Genomic DNA, 23,024 nt, shown 5'->3' with positions numbered 1-23,024 from the left:
TGATTTGGGTGAAAGTCTACAGAGCAAATTCACTTTCCATACAACAGTTCACATACACTTTGTTTCATGACATTGACTACAACTTACCACAATGCAACAGCTCCCCTCCCACTTCCTCACCATAGTTACCTCTTCCCTACGTCCTTCCCTCCATGCACTCTTGCCCCCTGAGCTGTCTCCCTGTGCATACACAGCTCTTCTATTCTCCCATGATTGTTCTCTCCAAAGAGTGTATCTACCTAATGTAAATGTTTAGCTCATATGCCTGTCTTTTATTTGGCTGGAAGCCATAGGAGTGGGTTCAATTCCAGACCTGAAGGGCACCTAGGGGCCATAGTCTCAGTGGTTCTATCAGGCTCTATCAGACTAGCAAACCTAGGGCCCCCCCCCCTTTTTTCAAATGATTTTGAGTTTTGTTCCACATTATTCTCCCACTCTATCTAGGATCTCCTACATAGATGCTCCTCCGAATGGTTGACAGTGGTAGCCAGGCACCATCCAGTTCTTCTGGTCTCAAAGTCATATAGGCTGAGAATCCCATGGTGTACCAGTCACTTCGATTAATTGTTTCCATGAATCTTTGGTTTTCTTCATTCTTCTTTGCTCTGGACGAGGAGAAACCCATTGTTGCATCTAGATGGCCGCTTGCAAGCTTTTAAGATCCCAGTCACTACTCACCCAAGTAGGATGCAGAACCATGTTTTGCATAGTATGTTATGCCAATTGAGCCTGATGTCCCCTGGGAGTATGGTCCCAAGTCCACAGGTCCAACTACTTGCTCCCTCTGGGTAGCTGGCTGTGGCCAAGAAGTGACTACAACCTTGTCCCTTGTCAGCGATTTAGGCTTTCTTCATTTTGTTTTGATCTTTTTCTGACTGATCCCTTTTCAAAGAAGTAGTCAAGTATTTGTCTTCAGTCTCATTAATTCTGTCTTCCATTGATTTGATTCTACTCCTTTGCCCTTTCAGCGTGTTATCTATTTCTGAAAATTTAGTATTGATGTTCTGGATTTCTATCTGTACATTTTGTATCATTTCTAATTTTTCATTTATTTTGTCATTTTGTTCTTGTATTTTTTTTTTTTAAATTGTTCTAGGGTTTTGTGTGTGTTTTCCTTAATTTTGTCAGTGTTTTCCTTGATTTGTCTCTCAATCTGTTGAAGGTAACTAAATGCATTTTTTTAAATTCCTTATCAGAGCATTCCAATGCTGCTTCTTCCTCAGGGATGTGTTCTGGGTCTGTATCCTGGTCCCTTGTTTCTTCTGCTTTAACTTCTTTGTGTGCACTGTGATGGTCTGTTGTCTCTGAGACATTGTGACATTGTATTTTTATTAATTGGTGATTGTATGTTGGAGTGATTCACTGAGGATTTTTTTTTTTTTTTTTCGGATGTATCTGAGTACTGACCTAAGTAGGGTACTGTGCTTCTCTACTTGCTAGTTGGCAGCATTTATGCACTCACCACCTGTCTCCTGGTGGGTGTGATAGAGAATGAGGGTGGCTGAACAGATCTCTGTTAACTGTGAAGAGCAGTTAAGCATGAGCCAGGCTCTTATTGGTGGTCATGTACTGTTGGCCAGTTGGTTCAGAAGGAAGTGGTGACTCTCACTCAGTAAGTGGAGCTGCAGGAGGTACAGGTGAGGTTGGGTCATATGGGCACGGTTGCTATCTCCCACTCAGTTAGACAAAAACAACAATTGAAAAACCGTCAAAAAAGTAAAAACAAGAGGACAGAAAACACACACCACATAAACACACAGGAACAATCACCAAAAAGAGGAAAAGGAGGGGGGAAAAAAAAGAGGAAAGGCAATAACTGAGAGAAAATATTTAAAGAAATACTTTAAAAAGCCAAAAAATATGAATAGAAATGAGGGGTGGACCCACAATATCTGGGGAGGGGGGAATAAGAGAAAAGAGGTAGAATAGGATAATAATGAAAAATGTACAAAAAAATGTAAAAAGAAAAACAGGGGATGGGGAGAACCACAGGAAAGAAAAAAAAAATGAGAACCAGGAAAAGGGGAGAGAGAAAAAGCTGAAAACTAGAACCTGAGAAGGGAAGAAGAAAGAATAATATTAAAAAGGATGATAATAATAATAATAAATTTAAAACAAATAGAAAAAAAAGAAAAAAAAATTTTTGGGGGGCAGGCACCCAGACTCCATTAGAGCACACAGACTGGGATGTAATTCCTGCTACTCCAGAAGGTGGGTGGGAGTGAGGGATAGCCACACCTCTGTTCACCAAGAGGGTGTGAGGTATAAGAATAACAAGGGGGAATATCACACTTTTCCAGTCCTCAGTGTCTGGTATATCCTTGTGAGCCCTGGTAAGTGAGGGCTATTCTTAGGTCCCTGGAATCTGAGAGAATGCTGTCACTTTAAATATCCAAAATGGTGGAATTGATTGTAAACATTCAAAATGGCTGCCCCCTCCAGACAGCCAAAAGTCCCCAGCTCAGCCTATCTTCCTCTTTGCTGCTTTCCCTTTTATTCACCAGCCACCACTGCAGTCCTCCATGCAGCCCCTGGGTAGCAGGGCCAAATTTTAGGTTCTTTTTTTAGATATAAAATTAAAAAAAAATTTTTTTTAATGCATTTTATTGAAATATAATTTATATACATTGAAATACACAAAACTAAAGTGACATGAGTCAATGCATTTTTTTTTTTCTTTTGCAGTGTTCACTCTCCACCCCTCCTACCCCTGGCAACCAACAAAGAAAGTTTCCCTCCATATATAAGCCTTTCCTTGACCCGCCACACAACAGACTAATACTATATTTGTCCTTCTGTGATTGACTTATTTCGCTCAGCATAATGTCCTCCAAGTTCACCATGTTATGTGGTGTTTTGCAGATTCTACATTATTCTTTAGTGTTGCATAGTATTCCATTGTGCGTATGTACCACAGTTTGGTTATCCATTCTTCAGTTGATGGGCACGGTTGTTTCCATCTTTTTGCTATTGTAAATAGTGCTGTGACGAACATGGGGGTGCATATATCTGTTCCTATCCTGGCTCTTACCTCTCTAGGATATATACCTAGTAATGGGATTGCTGGATCAAATGGTATCTCCAATTCCAGCTTTCTAAGGAATCGCCATACTGCTTTCCACAGTGGTTGTAGCACTTCACAGTCCCACCAGCAGTGTATGAAAGTCCCAATCTCTCCACATCCCTGCCAGCATTTTTATTTTCTGTCTCATTGAACCTTGCCATCAGTGGTGGGGTGAGATGTTATTTCATTGTTGTTTTGATTTGCATCTCTCTGATGGCCAATGATCATGAGCATCTCTTCATGTGTTTGCTGGCCACCTGAATATCCTCCTTGGTGAAGTGTCTATTCGCGTCTTCTGCCCATTTTTCAACTGGATTGTTAATTCCTTGGCTGTTAAGGGACTGGAGTTTTCTATACATCGTAGAGATAAGTCCTTTGCCAGAAATGTAATTATCGACAAGTATGAATTTATTGTTGTCATTTTGTTATGTGCTTTTCACAGTGTTGATTTCTTTATTCCATATAATTTTCTGTGCTGAGATCATTTTGTTTATGAATCGTGTTATCACTTCCTTTCTTGCTATTGTTTTAGTATTTGCTAAATATTTGTTGTCCTGGTCCTCTTTTTTATTTTGATGTGAAGGTTTATCATTTTTCTTTGAGGTTACCCTGTGATTTACAATTTTCTTCCCAAGTTTAGAACAGTCTGTTCTATCTCCTGGTTGTCTTGATTTCCCTACCATTTAGAAGTTCTGTATCTACACAATTTTTTCCCTCTTTTTGGTTTCTAGTTGTCTTCATTTGTCAATTGATGTCTCTGGTTCCCTGTTTATGATCTTGTAGGCTTATTTACTTTGGCTACTTCCATAGCTGGGTTGATTTCTGGGTTATGTCACCAGGTGTGTTAATGGTCAGTTGTTATTTGCTGTTGTAGGTTCTCTGTCCAAAGGACTCCCTTTAGCATCTCTTGGAAGGTTGGTCTGGTTTTCACTAATTCCCTTAATTTCTACTTATCTGGAAATGTCCTAATTTCACCATCATATTTGAGGGACAATTTTGCCAGGTCTTGGTTGGAAATTTTTCTCCTTCAGAGTTTTATATATACCGTCCCATTGTCTTGTCACCTGCTTGGTTTCTGCTGAGAAATCCGAGCTTAGTCTTATTGGTTGCCCTTAGTAGGCAATTTTTTTGTTTTTCTCATGCTGCTTTCAGGATTCTTTCTTTGTCTTTGGTTTTGGTGAGTTTGATGATGATATGTTTGGGTGATATTCTTTTGGGGTCTATCCTGTTTGGGGTTCATTGGACTTCTTGAATGGATATATTCTCATCTTTCATTATACCAGGAAAATTCTCTTCCAACAAATCTCTGACAATTTTTTCTTTGGTTTTATTTGTATCTTCATGTTCTGGAATTCCAATTACACATAGATTATTCCTTTTGAAGGTATCCCACATGAACCTTAGGCTTTCTTCATTTTGTTTTGATCTTTTTTTCTGATTGATCCCTTTCCAAAGAAGTATCGAGGTATTTGTCTTCAATCTCACTGATTCTGTGTTCCATTGATTCAATTCTAATCCTTTGCTGTTTCAATGTGTTATCTATTTCTGAAAATTTGGTATTAATCTTCTGGATTTCTATCTGTAGATTTTGAATCACTTCTAATTTTTTCATTTATCTTGTCATTTTGTTCTTGTATTGTCTTTTGAAATTATCCTAGGGTTTTCTCTGTGTTTTCCTCAATTTTGTCAGTGTTTTCCTTGATCTGTCTCTCTATTCACTGATGATACCTAACTATATATATTCTTTTGAATTCCTTAACAGGGAGTTCCAAGGCTGTGTCTTCCCCAGGGATGTGTTTTGGGTCTGTATCCTGGCCCTTTGTTTCTCCTGCTTTATCTTGCTTCTTTGTGTGCACTGTGATGCTCTGTTGTCTACGAGGCATGATGATGGCGTTTTTGTGTTTATATTTAATTGGTGATTGTATGTTGAAGTGACTTGCCCATGATTTTTGTGTTCTTTAAATTTTATCTGAGTAAGCAGGGTACTGTGCTCTGCTGTTCAATGGTTGGCAGCACTTATACACTCACCACCTGTCTCCTTTCCCATTGTCAGCTTCCTGTATGTCCCTGCTGTCCTTGGCAAATGGAGCTTATTCTTAGGTCCCCGGAATCCAAATGAGAATGTTGTCACTTTTTCTTAGGTTAATTCTTAGGTTATAACATCACTTGGCAATATCCACATTGTCCATGCTGTCAGGATTGCTGACAGTCTGCAGCTCCGTATGTCTCCTTTTTCAGGGTTTTCATCAGGTTCTTCTACTAGTTGGAGTTTAGTTGACTTCTGTATCCTTCCTTTCAAATCTCCAGGTTCCAGGATTATCTTCTGTATCTGTGTTAATTGGTTCCTCTTTTCTTTGTTGAAGAGGGTCTGTGTAGTTTGTCTGCCTATTCTGCCATCTTACCGGAACTCTGTGTTTGATTTTTTTAAAGCTATTTTTTTTCTCTCTATTCTTCAATTGGATAATTTCTATTTCTTTATCTTAAGTTCACTGACTTCTCCATCATTTTCATTCTGCTATTGAACCCACCCATTGAATTTCTATATTTCACACATTATATTTTTAGTATAAAATTTTCATTAAAAATGATTTCAATTTCTCTGCTGATAACTGTCTTTCCATTTATTTAAAAAATGTTCAACTACACTTTGTGGAGTATAGTTTAACTATTCAATAATATATATGTATATATAAATGTAATGTATACAATATTTTGTTTTTATTTATAATTCCAACATCTGGGTACTTCAGATTTGTCTTGTGTTGATTGTCTTTTCTCTCAAAATTTGCCAGATTTTCCTGACTTTTAATATGTTGAGTAATTTTAGATTGTATTCTGGACATTTTGTTCTGTTAAAATTCTCTGAAGAATGTTGACTTTTTGTTTATTTATATGTTTTAGTAGGCAATCAACTTGGTTAGGATTTGACTGTAAGTTCTGTCTCATCTACTATGGGTGGTAGTTTCACTGTCAGTTTTGTTTCAAAGCATCTGCTATATTAATTGTGTCTATCACTTGTGAGTGCCACTCAAAGATTAATCTGGTACTTGAGCAGTGGTTTTTATTATATAGTTCAGTTCTCCAAGCTTTTGCTATGCTTCATTACATGTGTTCTATGCATGGGCAACTTGGGAGTGATCCAGGATTTATGTTGTTTTATACATTGAATTAGGGGATTCTTTCTTTAGTTCTCCATTGAAATTTTCTCTACATTCTTTGGCTTCATGGGTACCTTTTCCTGATTCTCTGGCTGGATATATGTAATTGTCTCAGAGTTTTAGCATCCTGCACCATCATGCAGTTCTGCACGTCTGCCTTTGGGGTAAAATGGTGAGTTAAAGGACTAAAAACTAGTTAAAAACTAATAGGTATTCTTCTGTTTTTTCCAGCTTATTTGTTGTTAAGCACCATTGAATTGGTTTTGACTCACAGCGATCCTGTATACAACAGAATGAAACATTGCCTGGTCCTGCACCATCCACAATCATTGCTAGCTTGAGTCCACTGTTGCAGCCACTTTATCAATCTATTTCATTGAGGGTCTTCCTCTTTTTTTACTAACCTTCTACTTTATCAAGCATGATGTCCTTCTCCAAGGATCAGTCATCTCCTAATAACATGTTCAAGGTATGAGAGATAAAGTCTTGCCTTCCTCATTTCTAAGGAGCATTCTGGCTATACTTCTTCCAAGACAGATTTGTTAATTCTTCTGGCAGTCCACAGTATATCCAATATTCTTCACCAACACCATAATTCAAATGCATCAATTCCTTTTTGGTCTTCCTTATTTGTTGTCCAGCTTCTGCATGCATATGGGGTGACTAAAAATACCATGGCTTGGGTTAGGATCAAGGTGACATCTTTGATTTTTAACATTTTAAAGACTTCTTTTGCAGCATATTTTCTCAATGCAAAATGTCGTTTGGTTTCTTGACTGCTGCTTCCATGGACATCGATTGTGAATCCAAGTAAAGTGAAATTCTAGACATCATTAATATTTCTCCATTTATCATGATGTTGCTTATTGGTCTAATTGTGAGGATTTTTGTTTTCTTTATGTTCATATATACTCCATACTAATGGTCTGTTCCTCATTTGGCCCATGGACCTATTCTGACTGATGATATTGAGCTTCTCCATCATCTCTTTCCACAGATTTGATTCCTGTGCCTGGTGAGGTCCATATGTACAGTTGTCATTTATGCTGTTGGAAAAGCTCATAGAGATCCCCTTTCCTAGCTCTTTGACTAGAAAGACAGATTTCTTTTGGAGTTTTTGCTCCCTGCATTCACTGTTCAGTTACCTGATATGGTCAACCCTTGGCCCAAAGACAGAAGATAATGGAAAGAACAGGAAACTCATCTTCTCTTTAGTGGTCATTCCTCAAGTTTTTACTTCCTTCCCCAATATGCTAGTTTTATACTTTTCAGAATTTTCAGGTAGTTGCATTTTGTATTTTGTCCAGGGATCCTAGCTGTAATTGGTTGGGAGAAAGGCTACAATAGATTTACTCCATTTCAAGTAGCATTGGAGGTTGACTCATTTTTAAAGTTAGGGACTAAAAAATACATCTTCTTTTCACTTACCGACCATCTTGTTATCTGACATTTCACATTTATGACAATAGTAAAAAATATGCTATCCATCTGTTTTGTTCATTAACAATATATGTCTGGCAGTAATGAACACAGAGCTGTGAGGTGAAAGTAACACTGTCTGTGGTGGTTAAGGTTATGTGTCAACTTAGCTGGGCCATGATTCTCAGTGGTTTGGTAGTTATATAATGATGAAATTTGGCATTTATGTAATGATGTAGTCATCCTCCACTTTTTGATCTGATGTGCTTATCCTCCATTTTCACATAATGCCAGTTTCACATAACTACCTGGTCTCTGGAGCACAAAGATGTCAATAAGTGTGGAAAGGGTATAGTTTGGAAGCTCTGTGTGTGTGAATGAAATTTATCAACTGGACCTTTACTTGTAGGGTGATCTGACTTGACTGCTTAGTTGGAAAAACTTCAAACTTTTTAGATATTTCTTCTTGGGCTTTTCAGATTCCCCAGAGAAAGATCCTAATACTTTCTGCTTGGAGAGTGATGCTTTGTTTGTCAGCCTCTAGAGGCCCAGTGGATAAGAGAACATGTGCTGCCCTGTTTTCATTATGTTTCTCCTCCCTCCACTGTACCTGGAGTCCCCCAGAACAGAGACAACCTGTTTTACCCTGTCCAGAGAATAAACCTCTAGACTTCCTGGATGAGAGTATAAGTATACAGCTGCATAAAATTGGGTTGAGGGGAGTCAGAGTCACAACTTCTTCTCAAACTGACCTTCAGCCCATCCTTCCAATTCTACCATCTTCTTTACACCTACTTCTGGATGCATTTGATTCTGCCAATGCCTGGGCCTTTGGGGAATTCTGCTGCAAAAGTTATGTTGATTCTTGTTTGAATCCATGACTGACTTGATTGAGTTTTTCTCAGATCTCCTACGTCCACTGTCACTCTTTCAAAAGCTTTTCTGTCTCTATTATTTTATTATTGAAATCTCTTCTTCCAGCCTCTCATTCTTATGGGTTTGTACCTGCTTAAAGAAATGCCTTTACTATTGTTTTAGTGAAATCTTAGGAGTAAAAACAGATGTCCGTGTTTAGCCTAGCATCCTTACCTGGAAGTCTCTGGGCAGCCAGTCAGCCTTCCCAGGGGATAACCCTTTGGTGTCTTCAAACTACAATGATGTCTATATAGTTTATTTCTGGTTAAATATGCCATGCTCAGGTGCCCTTTCAATTATGGGCTGTAGGAATGAAGGTGTTTCTCTTTCTACCATGGTATTTATAATCTTTAACTACTTGGCTCTTTAGGGCCAAACTTCTAGGTTTGGGTGTGATGGGTAAGTTGGCTCATGTCTATGGCCCGGGCACAGATATGATTTTCTTATCTCATGTAAGTCTCTTGTTTTAATTCCATTCTATTAATATACAGAATCTTCTGAAAATATGAGGTGTATACTTGGGAGACAGGAAAGCTTCAGATTGTTGGAGATGAGATTTTTGAAAACCATTGATTGCTTTGAACAAATTAGAAAATTGATTTCCCATTTGAGAAATATTAAAACACTAATCTGTCCTTAGTAAAACATGCCATACCCTATGGCTATCAACAGCAAATGCATGTCTGGATTGACTGGTGTGTCCAGGTGGTGGAACCAGATTCACTTAAAACAACTGGGGTTTTGATTGCTCATCCTGGTTGTCATATCCAGCTTCAAACATTTAGATACAATGGAGTAACCTAGATTTAACTTTCTAGAGCCTGTTTTTGATAATAACTGCTATATAAGAAGCAACATAAGTAGTAAAACAAGTGTGGGCTTAGAGTCAGGGAGCCTAGAGTTTGGATACTGACTCTGCTGCACTCACTAGTTTGGAAACTTGAGTCTGAGTTTGTTTTAATCTATTTGAACACTACTTCACAGTGCTGTGAGGATTAGAATAAATTATATTTGTATAGTATCTGTATATGGAACAATATGGATACTTAATAAACATCATCATCATCATCATCATCACCTAAATTTCCATCGTCCTTTTTCTCTCAGGCCACACAAAGGGAGTAGGAAAGTAGAGCTAGGGTTTATTGATGACAAAAGGTACTGTAATGAAAGGCAATGAGTTACATAGTGACTCATGCCTAAGAAACTGAAATAACAAACAATCTTGTTTTGTCCTAAACCTGTCACAACCACCCCACTTAAGAGATTTTATACTTCACTGAGAAATATCAATCAGAGATAGAGATGATGCTAATGGCCCATAGTTAGTGGGTGGTCTTTTGTTTAAATGTGCATGAGCTGTTGAGAGTAAAACAAATCTGCTTTGTAAATTTGCACCCAAATCACACACACACACACACACACACACAATAAAATTAAAAGCAAAAAGAAAAATAGAAATACTCACTAAACAATTAATGTGTTTAATAAAAAAACCAGACTCACTGCTGTCAAGTTGATTCAACTCATAGTGAGCCCTCCTTGGGTTTCCTAAGAGGTATCACTCCGGAAGTGGATTGCCCAACCTTCCTTCCGAGGAGAGGCTGGTAGGTTTGAACTGCCAGCCTTCTGGTTAGCAAATGCCTTAAACACTATGCCACCAGAACTCCTAATGTGTTTAATACATGGACATATATAAAGATTGTTGTTGTTGTTATGTGCCGTCGAGTCGGCCCCGACTCATAGCGACCCCTCCTTGGGTTTACGAGGCAGTATCACTACGGAAGTAGGATTGCCCAACCTTCAAGATTACAATCTAGGAAACCATGCGTGACATTTCTACTTTGTCATATAGGGGCTTATGAATTGGAATTGACTCCATGGCACACAACAGCAACAACCTATCAATTAATGATTATACCTTCTTCTTAAGAACTCATAGAACTTTTTATAAGAATTAACCATATACTAACTCACTGCCGTGGAGTCAGATCCAACTCATAGCGACCCCTCCTTGGGTTTCTGAGGCGGTATCACTCCAGAAGTAGATTGCCCAACCTTCCTTCTGAGGAGTGGCTTATTCATAAAGGAGTCTTAATAAAAATGAAGGCATTAATAGCATAAAGTTCAATTTCTCTGAACACAATGCAATTAAGTTAGAAATCAGTAAAAAAAGATAATTTTTAAATATCTCATATATTTGGAAACTTTAAAACTTATTTATATTGCACATGACTCAAAGAAAAAAAATCATAGTTGAAATTAGAAAATACTTAGAACTCAATGATAATAAAAATATCACATCAAAATTTGGGAGATGTGGCTAAAAAAAACTACACTTTTAAGAGTGTTTAGAACCTTAAATGTATTATATTAGAAAAAAAGAAAGGCTTACAGTGGAGGAGTGAAACATTTAATTTAAGAAGTTAGAAAAAAGAGCAATAGAAAACACATAAATATTCTAGCTTTCTCCTTATGATAGAGAGAATGCATTTATTAAAAGAAACCAAAAATATCAAATAATTATTCTGAGCCAAGCAACAGAAAATTTTGTCATTACCTTCCAATTTCATTCAGCTCAGTATAAGCTGAATCAAAATTTTCCTTCCAAGAAATGGTGGCACCATCAGCAGCAGCATCTTTGGGAGAGAGAAATTCCATTTATGATATTGAAGATGTCATATAAGAGTAAAGAAAAGGTTAACAGAAGAGCTCCAGCATAATCCCAAAGCACTCTTCATAACTAAATAAGGAATCAAACTCAGTGGGAAAATGACACAATTCTCTGAAATGTTAGATTTAAAAATAACATCCGTGGGGAAACTGACATTGCAGAGACAGACTCCCTCTGGATTTACTTAGACAAGGGGAAAACTCTGGACAGTCAGAAAGGTAATTTCTGGATATTTAAAGATAGATATTTGCTAGAAAGAATAGAGATTAAAAAAAAAAACAAAAAAACTCTTTGAAGGTACAGAAAAGCCAGTGAGAATCAGAGCTGTAGGGAGAATGCGTCAGAGAGAACAGGGAGGGTTATAAGGCCAAGAAAGGAGGGAAAGAAAAGGATTGTGGGTAAACCTTCTGAAAATTTATCTTTCTCATCTTCCTTTTCTCAGTCATTAATGAGCTTATTCAGTATATTGAATGGTTTAACTTAACCCAAAATATATTCCTGAATGGAATCTCTGGCTCCTGTAAAGATTATGGCCAAGAAAACCTTATGAGGCAGGGCTACTTTGTCACATGGGGTGGTCAGGAGTTGGAATCAGCTTGATGGTGCCCAACAACAAACAATAAAATCTTTGGCAGTGTGACTCTGTATGACATGTTAACTCACTGGCAGTGATTTATACACATGCACACACAGTCCACACGTAGCTAAACATGACAGTGGTAATCCCTGGGCAACGTTCAGTGAAGGGGCTTGTGAGAAGAGGCACCAAGCTAGCAGCTCTTGTGATCTATGATTCTCAGCTTCCCACAGAGGGTCATCTCAGGCTGCCCACAGCACAATGTGGCTAAGGCTGAGGGTAGCTTTTCCATATGGAATTCTGAGGAAATAGAGACCCAGGGCCAAGGTTTCCCAGTGAGTCACAAGCCCCTGAGAACAAAGCCACCGGATGGGAGCGGAGGCTGGGCTGGCAGTAGGGGAGGGGTAGAAACCATTAAGGAGCGTGTAGTCTCAGGCCCTCTGGAAACGCTGAGATTCCCTTAACCCAAGGCCCATGCCCCTTGAGTATAGTGACTGAGACATCAGGCCCTTCATCTCCCCACAACACACACAGACCACCTGCCTTGCACTGCCTGAAATTTCACCAGTTGGTGGATTCCTTACGCTAACAAGTTTCTTCTTTCAAAGTATCAATGGGGCCAAGGTGTCTCAGTGAGATCGTGAATGTTGTTAGTTGCCGTCGATTCTACCCATGTACTGGACTGAGTGTGTGCAGAGTAGAACTGCCCATAGCGTTTTCAAGGTTGTGACCTTTCAGAAGCAGATGACCAGGCCTGTCTTTTGGTTCAAACCATCAACCTTTTGGCTACTAGATGAGCATTTAACTTTTTGTGCCACCCAGGAGATAAGGAATAGGTAGGCAAAATAAGAACCATGTTTATAAATCATGCATGTTTAACTAGTTATATGTATTTTTTTTTTTTTTAAAAAAAGAACCAACTCACTGCTATCGAGTCAGATTTAACTCATAGCGACCCCTCTTTGTGTGTCCAAGGCGGTATCACTACGGAAGTAGATTGCCCAATATTCCTTCTGAGGAGAGTGGCTGGTGGGTTTGAACCGCCAGTCTTCTGGTTAGCAGTCAAATGCCTTAGGCACTACACTACCAGTATATCTTAGTTAATTTCTCTATAAATCTACAGAAAAATGTGTATTGTAAATAAATAAAAGCCTTTGGAGGGGGTAGGTTAGGGACTCTATCAAATCTTTGTTACAGTGAAATCTTTCCACCAGGTTGCATTCCTTTCCTCATTTCAAGTTGATGAGGGCGCTGTCTCTAATGCTGGGAGGGACACTGAAGCTTGGCTGGGTGAGAGGAGGCTTTAGTTCCTGTCTTATAGAGGGGCAGATTGGATTGCTGTCACTCATGACTCCTGCCTGCCCTCTCTGATCCGGGACACAGATATGGGTGTCTGGGGAATCTTGGCAGGTCCAGGGTTAGGGATGGACAGCAGACCCAATGTTTGCCCCAAAACACTTTGAGCCACACTTTATGGAAACACTCTCCATTAAGCCTCTAATTTATTATTTGAAGCCACCATTGCTGGGTGGCCTGTCACACTAATTGTGCCAGTGCCTCTGTGACAATTGGTTAAGTGCCTTGTCATCCACTACTTGGGGCTCCTGGGCATGATGGGGGCTCACCATATTCTGGAAGTCGCACAAACTCCGAGGGCTCGCTGGGAAGGCTGATCCCCCAGGGGTTACTGGCACTGACCCTGAACTGGTAAGGACATCCAGGACTGAGGTCTTCAATGACGAGGTAAGTGTCCAAGGTCGAAGCTATGGACTGCTGCCAAACCTGGGAACCTAGGGCACAGTTTCCGAGGAGAGAAAAAGAGAAAAATTCTAAGGGACATTGTTTCAAAGACCTTCAGCAAACAAAGAAAGGAAAATTGACACATTCAATTCAAGTGGCAGTTGTGGTCAATACATCAGCCTCTGAAAACCTGGCAGGTGTAGGTTCAGTTTCCTAAGTAACTGAATAAATTGTGAGGGCACAGAAACTGGATTTCTGAGGATTTGGCTATAGATTCTTTTCACTTCCAAAAGTGCAAGTATGAGAGTTTAAGACATAGATAATACAGAATTTACAGAGGAACATCTGGTAAATTTTTTAACAGAGTCAGAAGAGTACATTGTAAATGAATAACAAAATGAGTGAAAATATGCACGTGGGAAGTCAAAATAATTAATTTCCTCAAATGAAACTGAACACATACTGAGCACTATGTACATATAAAATTCTGCGGAGGGCCTCTCATGTAATTCTCTCATTTACTTTTCTTCCTTAACTCCATAGACACCTATGAGGTAGGGAGAATTCATTTCACTAAATTTACAATGAAGGAAATGAGGCTCAGAAGGATTCAACAGCCTGCTCAAGAGCGTTTCACTGAAAAGAACTGTGAACTGAATAAGGCTGAATTAAATATGAACTTCGTGGGCTGTGTGTCTCAGCTTAGTGTTAAGACCTTTGCACTGAGCTGAGAGCCACAGTAAATGGTCTGAGAAAGGGACAGAAGCAAGTGGCTTCACAGCTCTGCAGGACCTGTTTGACAGAAAGAAAAGAAGAAAGGGCTAACATTATAAGAATGGAAGGTGGAGTGAAACAAATGCTTCTGGTTCCAAGGGCAGCAGTAACTTTCAATTCAATAGTGTAATTAATAAGGTGGCTCAGAGATGTGTCATTACTTCCGTAGTGATACCGCCTCGGAAACCCAAGGAGGGGGTCACTATGAGTTGGATCCAACTCGACGGCAGAAAGTTTGGTATTGTTTGGTTGGCAGCTTCTTATTTTAACTAATTTTTCTTGATAAGTGAATACCTCAGTTGTTTCCAGCTGCTGAAGAATGTATGCACTGTTAACATGTAAATGTAACAAACTTAAAAATTACCCATTTTAAAAAGGGCATTATGTACATATTTGTGCTCTCTAAATTTTATTTAGGTGAGATAAAGCTCTCATCATATGCCTCTAGTTATTACTCTGGAAAGTAATAACTAGAAAGATCACAAATTAGGTTCTAGCCCTAGTTCTGCCAGTTACTAACTACAATCCCAGGCCCGTTTCTTAACTTTCTTGAAACCAAAGCCTCCTCATCCATGAAATGGGCCTGCTCACCCCTGTCTGAATGATTGGAGGGTTAAGGAAGGAAATGTAGGTGAAAGTGCTTTGAAACTGGCCACGGGCCATAAGGTGGCCTAAACTGATACTCTGTGTTTGAAATCAGAAAACAGCTGTAGTTTGGCCTCTCTGCTGCATTGGACGACACATGAAGGAATAGCTAATGAAAGAAATAGTTTTGGTGATAGTTAAGGTTATGTGTCAGCTTGGCTGGGCCTGGTTTTGAGTGGCGGGGCAGCTGGTGGTAGCTATTGCTCACAGTGAGACTGGCAATCAACTCCATGGTGGAATCTGCCAGGAGCAGCTAAGTAGCTGCTTTAGGGACGTGGTCTGCTTCCAGTATCTGAGGAGAAGCTTTGGGACTGGTCCACAGCTTTTGGCATGCTGAACTCGTGCATGCAGCCAAGTTGTTGTTCAGTAGCCTGCCATGCTGTCTGGCGATCTTGGGACCATCAATGGATTTGAATCAATGGCCTGCTGTGTGGTTTGGTAATACCTGAATATCTGGGACTGTGCCTTTTTATTTGTCGGTGTTGGGCTTGTCAGCCTCAGCAGCCAGCAGCTGCCTGAGTGAAGAGATGCCTCTAGCTTCCGTGGGCTGGGAGCAAGAGGCAGAGCTGAAGCCCAAGGTCGAGAGCCTTTCACCCAGCCCTTAGAGCCTGGCACCTGGAACTCAGACTTCTAGCCTCCAAAACTTTAAGAATAAATTCCTGTTTGTTAAAGCCATCTCATTTGTGATGGCATTTTCTGTCAGAGCAGCAAGAAGTGACCAAAATGGTTTTATAACTCCGAAGGATTTTCTTAAGGGGAATAGAAGATAGAAAAAGAAGACGAGGAGGAGAGAGCACACCTTCTTCTCTGTACTCCACAGTGTAACCAGAAATAGTGCAGTTCCCTGTGCTGGACGGAGGCAGCCAGCGGAGGATCACTGAGGTGCAGCTTCTCTCCTGGGCAATGGGGCGATTAGGGGCGGCTGGAACACCTGTAGAAACAGAGTAAGTGTTACTTCTGTAGGACCTAAGTTTGAGGGTCACCTGAGGAACATTACTTAACCTGTGTCTCATATTTTTCAATAGAGATACCTTTCTCCAGGCCTGAAGAAGGCCTTGGAGTAACTGGTGGACACACTTTGCTGTCTGAAGTCTTCCCTTGGGCTAATCATTGCACTTTGGAGATAAAGCTTAGTCAGGGGACTATGCATGAGGGTGCGGGCAACTGGTAGCTAGGATTCACTTTCTTCCTATTTGTTCATCTTTCATGAAGTTTTCTTAAGCCTTGAACCTGCTCTTGCTTGTCCACTGTAAGCAGAACTATATAATAAAACCCATAATCAGTAGCAATAAATATTCACAGAAATTGTCACAATAGATCTTTTCTTCCCTAGGTCTCAAAGAGTCCTTGTCATGCCAACTTAAAATGTTCGGCTAATAAAGAAACTGTACCTTGTACTTTAACTGTAGCAGACGTTGATGTGGTTCCATGGTCATTTGTTGCTATGCAGGTGTAAATTCCACTGTCCTGGGGCATCAGGTTACAGATCTTCAAGGTGATTTCACCAGAATCACTAGCGACACAAAAAGGAGGCCTTTCAAACTCCAGCATGGAGCTTCCTGTGGTCTCTCTACATCTACCCCCTATAAACTTACTGCCATTGAGTCAACTCTGATTCAGAGCGACCCTCATTGGGTTTCCAAGGCTGTAAATCTTTACAGAAGCAGACTGCCTCATCTTTCTTCCACAGAGCAGCTGGTGGATTTGAACTACCAGCCTTTCAGTAAGCAGCCAAATGCTTTAACCATTGTTGCTGTTATATGCCGTTGAGTTGGACCTGACTTATAGCGACTCCTCCTTGGGTTACCGAGGTGATATCACTACGGATGTAGATTGCCCAACCTTCCTTCCTTCTGAGGAGTGGCTGGTGGGTTTGAACCACCAGCCTTCTGGTTAGCAGTCAAGTGCCTTAGGCACTGAACCACTACACCACCAAAAACCAAAAAAAAAAAAAAAAAACCAAACCAAAAAACCAAACTCACTACCGTCAAGTCAGATCCAACTCATAGCGACCCCTCCTTGGGTTTCTGAGGTGGTATTACTACAGAAGTAGATTGCCCAACCTTCTTTCCAAGGAGTGGCTGGTGGGTTTGAACCACCAGCCTTCTGGTTAGCAGTCAAATGCCTTAGGCACTATGCTGCCAGAGCTCCATACTACACCACCAGAGCTCCTTATCTACCCCATATATCCATCCCCTAATGCCCTCTAAGGTCCCTGGGTGGTACAAAAAGTTTGGGCTGAACTACTAACCTAAAGGTTGGTGGTTTGAACCAACACACCCACCAGTGTCACAGAAGAAATGCCTGGCAATCTGCTTCCATAAATATCACATCCAAGAAAATCTGATGGAGCAATTCTACTCTGTAACACATGGAGTCGCCATGAGTCAAAATCAGCTTGACAGGAACAGGTTGGGGTTTGTTCTTTTTGTACCCTATATCCATCTCACAGAGCCTGCATTGGACTCCTTGACTATATATTACTGAAAGCAGAGTGCAGAAGTAAATCCTTCTAGCTTCCTTAAGAAAGCCCTGTGAAAAACTCCCATCATTTACCTTACTTGGTAGAAACAAGATAGGATTTTCAAAAGCAGTGTTTGAGGTTAAAGATGATAGATGGGTAAAAGGCCATAGATTTGGTGCATGGTGTGCTGAGCTGGGAATCCTTAGGCCCAAGGTCTAATCCCAGTTCTGTTATCTACCTACAACCTTGGATTATCATCTTGCTTCTGTCTATACCCATTTCCTTTGATGAGAAACATTATTCTTGCCATGCCCATCTCTCAAATTTGTTGTAAATGTTGAGTAAATAAGAAATAAAGTGAGACAAGAATTAGAATATAGTTTGAAATCTACAAAACCATATACATGTACTGTTAGCAACTTTGTCTTAAAATATTTTCAGTTTCACAGATCTATAATGAATGACACAAGAAAATGGAAACATTGAAAAATGAAAATGTTCAAGTATTTCAAATTCTATATGTGGGAGCCTCAAAGTCATTAAGCGAATTAAGCAAAGGGTGAATTCCCCACCTAACCAACAATTTTCCCGCTTGTCGCAGGACGGGGTCCAGGATCATCCCAAGGGGGAAGAGCTGCTCTGAAAGGGTTACATCCACCCTGACCCACGTCACAGTTAATCCCGCGCTCCCCACAGGCCATGAATTATCCTGGTGATCTTCATGGTCCTCCCCAACACCAACTCACACCCAGCTCCACAGGTCCACTGGTACTTTACGAGCTGGTTAGAGCCTCTCCTGTGAATACCAAATTATGACGATCTTTTCCCATTTCACATGCACAAAATTGAATAAACAGAGGAAAAGTTCTTGATTCCTTATTTATCTTTCATGAAGTTTTCTTAAGCCTTTGAGCCTGCTCCTACTTATCCACTACAAGCAGGACTATATAATAAAACCCATAATCAATAGCAGTAAACATTCACAGAATGACTGGGAGATAACTTTCTTTATCAGCTGTTTAGCTTTCTTAAACAGCCTTGTGTAGAAACATGCTTGTACCTGGAGTTTCTATCTTCTTCTGGATATTTGGGAGCAAGTCATTTCTTTTTCCCTAAGAAAATAGTCTTTTGGGTTAATGAAAGGTTTAAACATGTCACTGTTTCACAGGATTCTGAAGGGTGCAAACAGCACCATGAAGTCCAATTTGAGGACCACTTTCCGTGTACAGGCCTGGCACCTTCGCCACATCTTTCAACTTAGAGATTCCCTTGGGAATCTGTAGGAAAAGATCATCTACTAGGCAGCGGCTGCCTTCAAGTGTCTGGTTTGTGCTTGTCTTGAGTTATAAAAGTTTTTTTCTCTTCCTTTGTTTAATGTGGCCCAGAATGCACTCTTTCTGAGCCATTTTTGCTTGTCCGGGCACAACTATATGATGCAGAGCAGTGTGTGAAGTGTGTGCTGTTGAGACCCAGATGTTCATCAGCTGAGTGGCAGGTTGGGACGTAAGCAGCAGAAACTAGTGGACATGAGGTTGATTCTGATTTACGGAGACCCCATGTGTGTCCGAGTAGAACTGAGCTCCACTGGGTTCAATGCTGATTTTTCAGAAGCAGATCTCCAGGTCTTTCTTTTGAGGTGCCTCTGCGTAAACTCTAACCTCCAATCTTTCGGTTAGCAGCCAAGCACGTTAATGGTTTGTACCACTCAGGGCCTCCACGAGCAGCAGAGGCCATGCCTAAAGCTCACAGTAGGCTGGGCCCTCATGGTTTTTACCTCAGCCTCTCTCCTAATCAAGAGCAAACATTTGAGCTAGACTAGACTGCAGGGCAACTCTCCTTCTGGAGAGACTAAGTGACCAGAATGGAAGCTGCCCCCCAGATTTAGCCTCTCGACGCTGTGCTAAGCCCAGTGAGTGCTGATGTCGACACAGTGGCTTACCCGGAGGAGACGGTGTATGTGGCTGAGCTGTGGTCAGTGTCGAGGATGCTCTGGTCTGGACCCTTCCAGGTAATGGTGGGCTTCGGCCGCCCACAGACTTTACACTGCAGGGTCACCGTGTCCCCAAGTAAGCAGGTCACATCCACTAAGGGCACAAGGAATTCTGGGGCCACTGTGGTCAAATTGACATCCATTCACGTCATCCAGAACAAAAAGAGTAAAACAACCATTTTATAAAACAGTGCTCTCATTCCCCACCCATGTTGTATAACCATGATTTGAACAACGTTTTGTCATTAGGGTCCTATCCCTGCAGTGAGTCCCAATTACTGCTCTAATCTCACTTAGCAGATTTCTTTTGAACTGTCATTTTACTTTTTATTTTAAAAGTAATAAATGTTTATAGAAAAACCAGGAAATACAGATAAGCAAAGAGAAAAGAAAAAGAAAACAAAAAACTTCACAGTGTTACAACCCAGAGCCAACTGCTGTCAACATTCTGGTATATATCCTTTTAGGTTTATATAAACAAAGTTTTTCTCACAAAAACTGGATCCCATTATATATATTGCAAGCTGTAATCTTTTTCACCCAATAGTTTATTATAAACATCTTTCCTTGTCCATAAGCACATCGCCGCATCAACCACCGCATAATCGGCTCTCTAACAGTGCCCACTTGCTGTCGTTTATTTAGCTCATCCCCACATTCTCACACTTTTTAACTTACCTTCTTGGATGAAATTTGGATTCAAGATCTGAAAAATACAAGAAAACAAAAACAGAAACAGACAATTGCTTAAATCCAATACTAAAGGGGGACAAGAGACTTTTACCCCATGGGGTAAAAAAAAAGTACAATTTCGAGATGATGATGCCTCCAGGCCCAACCTCCTACTTAGTTGTTTGTAATGGTATCCCTGTCACAGTAACAAAATCCTTCTTTAACAACAAAACACACTACTTGACTTTCCTTGTCATCTGATTGTTCACACTCCCTTGGGTGGCCCCAAACGGGTTTACTGACTCTTGAGCTGTGTTAGCTGCAGCCTGGCTCTCTGCCCTCCAGCCCTTCATTTGCTCATCCTGCCTTTAACTTGCACACAAACCCATTCTCCCTCTGTTCAGACTCACTCTTTGACTCAAGCAATGTGATGACATTGAGCCTTCCCAGCATCACTAATTTGCAAAAACAGAGGACTTGAGGCCTATCAAGCTGGAAGGGTCATTTGAAATGAACTAACTTAAGCAGGGGAACTCTTTCTTCAAACAGCCAAATGCAGAGCCTCTCTGGTTGAAGGGGAAGGAGGGGAACTCTCTGCTCCTCCTAGTGCCAGCATGGCCTCTTGTAGCCCAGGCCTCCACAGGGCAGTCTGGACACCTAATGGTTTCAATGCTTTTTGTTGAATAGGTGAGAAAATGAAGACTTAGGCCAATTAAGTGCCTTGTCTGGGTCACTGCTGGAGTTCTTGGGACATACTGTGCTGCCTGCCTCACGACATCCTGGATCTTTCCAGGAAGGGAGACAGACTAGAGGACTAGCCATTCTAGAAAGTTAGCTCTATGTGAGAGGGTGATCACCTTGATATCTCCTCATCTTCTCTATGAGCTCTAATCATGCAGATTGGCCCATAAACCCTGCTGTGGTGAAACAGCACATGCTTTGGAGTCAGAGAGGTGGGGTCACTTCTTTTGTTTACTGGGATTTTTGGTTAATCACCTAAAATTTCTTAGCATCAATTTCTGCCACTGTAAAAGAGGGCTTAATAATACTTACTGGACAGAGTTATCACAAGATGAAATGATGTATGTCCAGTTCTTAGCACAATACTTGACAAATAACAAGTATTGAACAAATATTTAAATAAATCAGAAGAGGAAGAAAGATGCTCCAATTCTAACCCATCTCCCTCTTGCTAAGAAGCTTAGTGTTAAAGTGATTAATAATAGTTAATAAACCGATCAATAATAGTTTCTCTTGCAAAGTTGTTCTTCCCTTCATAATGAAACCTGAAAACTCACACACATTACAAATAGCCCAGTTGGGACAGTCACACACCTCTCTCTGTATTTAGCCACATGATTCTGAACATACATGGTTACTGTGTGTTCTTCCCTTATACAGGGACCCTTATGTGCCCTTTAGCACAGATAGAGATGTTATTTCCTTCTTCTGGTTCGGCTTTGCAAACCTATTGGCCACTTATACTACTCAGATTTTTCACACAGTGGGGTTGGAGAAAACACTTAATTGCCAAATTCTGGGGCTAAGTATCCAAAGACTCTGAGCACTGCAGTGCCCTCTGCTAGCCTCAAAAGGCCACACAAACCACTGCGTAGCCTGCCTTTAAAAGCAGTGGTCTTCGATCCTTGACCTGGGCAACTTTACATATACAAAAAGACCAATGTCTGGGCTCTATGCCTAGAGAGTGTTTTTATTTGTGTGAAGTGGGGCCTGGGCATCAGTATTTTCTCCTGTGTGACTCAACATGAGGCCTGACTTGAGACAGTTCCCTGCTATCCAAGGAACTGATCTCCTTTAAACCAACTTCCTGTCTCAGAGGCTTGGGGTTCAGTTGGTAAGTTACTGCTGCCCTGGACTTCAGAGACCCAGTCCGTTTGAGGGCATGCTGGGTCATGGTAGGGGAAGGCACTGTGAAGAGGCACTGGTAGGGTAGCATAGGGTGAACAATGAAAGCAATTATCAGTAAACATGGTAAGCAGAACTGCATCACTAAGGGACAGGGAGAATGATATCTGAGTCAGTTAGCTAAATGCTTAGGAGACAAAGAATAGCTTCAAAACATAAACAGTGGTTACTTCTAGCTGGTGGCATTAAGGGTAGCTTTTACTCCTGTTCAAAAAACATTTATTGAGCTTGTCTTCTTTCCAAAGGCTTTATGGACACAAGCACGATGAAGAGAGACCCTGTCCTCAGGAACTATAAAACTTTATCTGAAATTTTTTTTCTTTCCTTTCACATCTGGGCTTCCCAAATACTCTCCATATATATATATATATATGAATGAAATGTAAGTGTGTGTGTGTGTGTGTGTGTGTGTATACCAAACAAAACAAAACAAAACAAAAAAAACCCACTACTATTGAGTCAATTACAACTCATGGCTACCCCTACTGGGTTTCCAAGGCTATAAATCTTTACAGAAGTAGATTGCCTCATCTTCTTCCCATAGAGCAGCTGGTGGGTTTAAACCACTAATTTAATTTTAATTTGCAGGCTAACCTTATGGTTAAAAGCCAAATGTCATACCTGCTACACCACCAGAGAATGATCTATCTATATCTCTATTTATATATTTTAAGGAAAGAGAAGTGTGACCAGACCTATTAGACTGTAGGTTCTTCAAGGATAAGAATCATTTGTTATTTTTCTTGCACCTCAGGTCCCTAGCCCAGGCTCTGCAGTAAAATAGCATTTACTACATGTTTTTTGGGTGAATGAAAACATTTGACCTCATGTCACTTCTATAAAATAACTATTATATTATAAAATAATTTAGGTCTATAAAATAATTACTTCTGAGGACGTGGCTAATAATAATTGCCTAGAGCATATTTTAAAATACTAGTGGAAGGCAAACTTTTTGGAAAATGATTTTAAAACAATAATAATCTGTAGCCTCTGAGAGAGGAGG

The 23,024-nt window shown here is 40.4% G+C and overlaps 1 protein-coding gene across 1 annotated transcript in view; it reads right to left on the bottom strand.

The window, feature by feature from the left end:
- The window catches only part of KALRN (kalirin RhoGEF kinase), a 1,074,930-nt gene that overhangs the window by 46,166 nt on the left and 1,005,740 nt on the right, over nucleotides 1-23,024 (bottom strand). The window contains exons 53-58 of the mRNA XM_042782122.1: nucleotides 20,099-20,126; nucleotides 19,370-19,541; nucleotides 16,358-16,479; nucleotides 15,766-15,897; nucleotides 13,433-13,597; nucleotides 11,117-11,195 (exon numbers count right to left, since the gene is read on the bottom strand). Coding sequence (XP_042638056.1) covers nucleotides 11,117-11,195; nucleotides 13,433-13,597; nucleotides 15,766-15,897; nucleotides 16,358-16,479; nucleotides 19,370-19,541; nucleotides 20,099-20,126 — 698 coding nt within the window. The remainder of the gene's footprint in view (nucleotides 1-11,116; nucleotides 11,196-13,432; nucleotides 13,598-15,765; nucleotides 15,898-16,357; nucleotides 16,480-19,369; nucleotides 19,542-20,098; nucleotides 20,127-23,024) is intronic.

Source organism: Orycteropus afer, unplaced genomic scaffold, assembly GCF_000298275.1.
Source record: "Orycteropus afer afer isolate SDZICR_OR568_19922 unplaced genomic scaffold, OryAfe1.0 scaffold00245, whole genome shotgun sequence".
Lineage (NCBI taxonomy): Eukaryota > Metazoa > Chordata > Mammalia > Tubulidentata > Orycteropodidae > Orycteropus > Orycteropus afer.
Note: the sequence above shows the minus strand (reverse complement) of the source record. Positions and strands in the feature narration are given on the sequence as shown.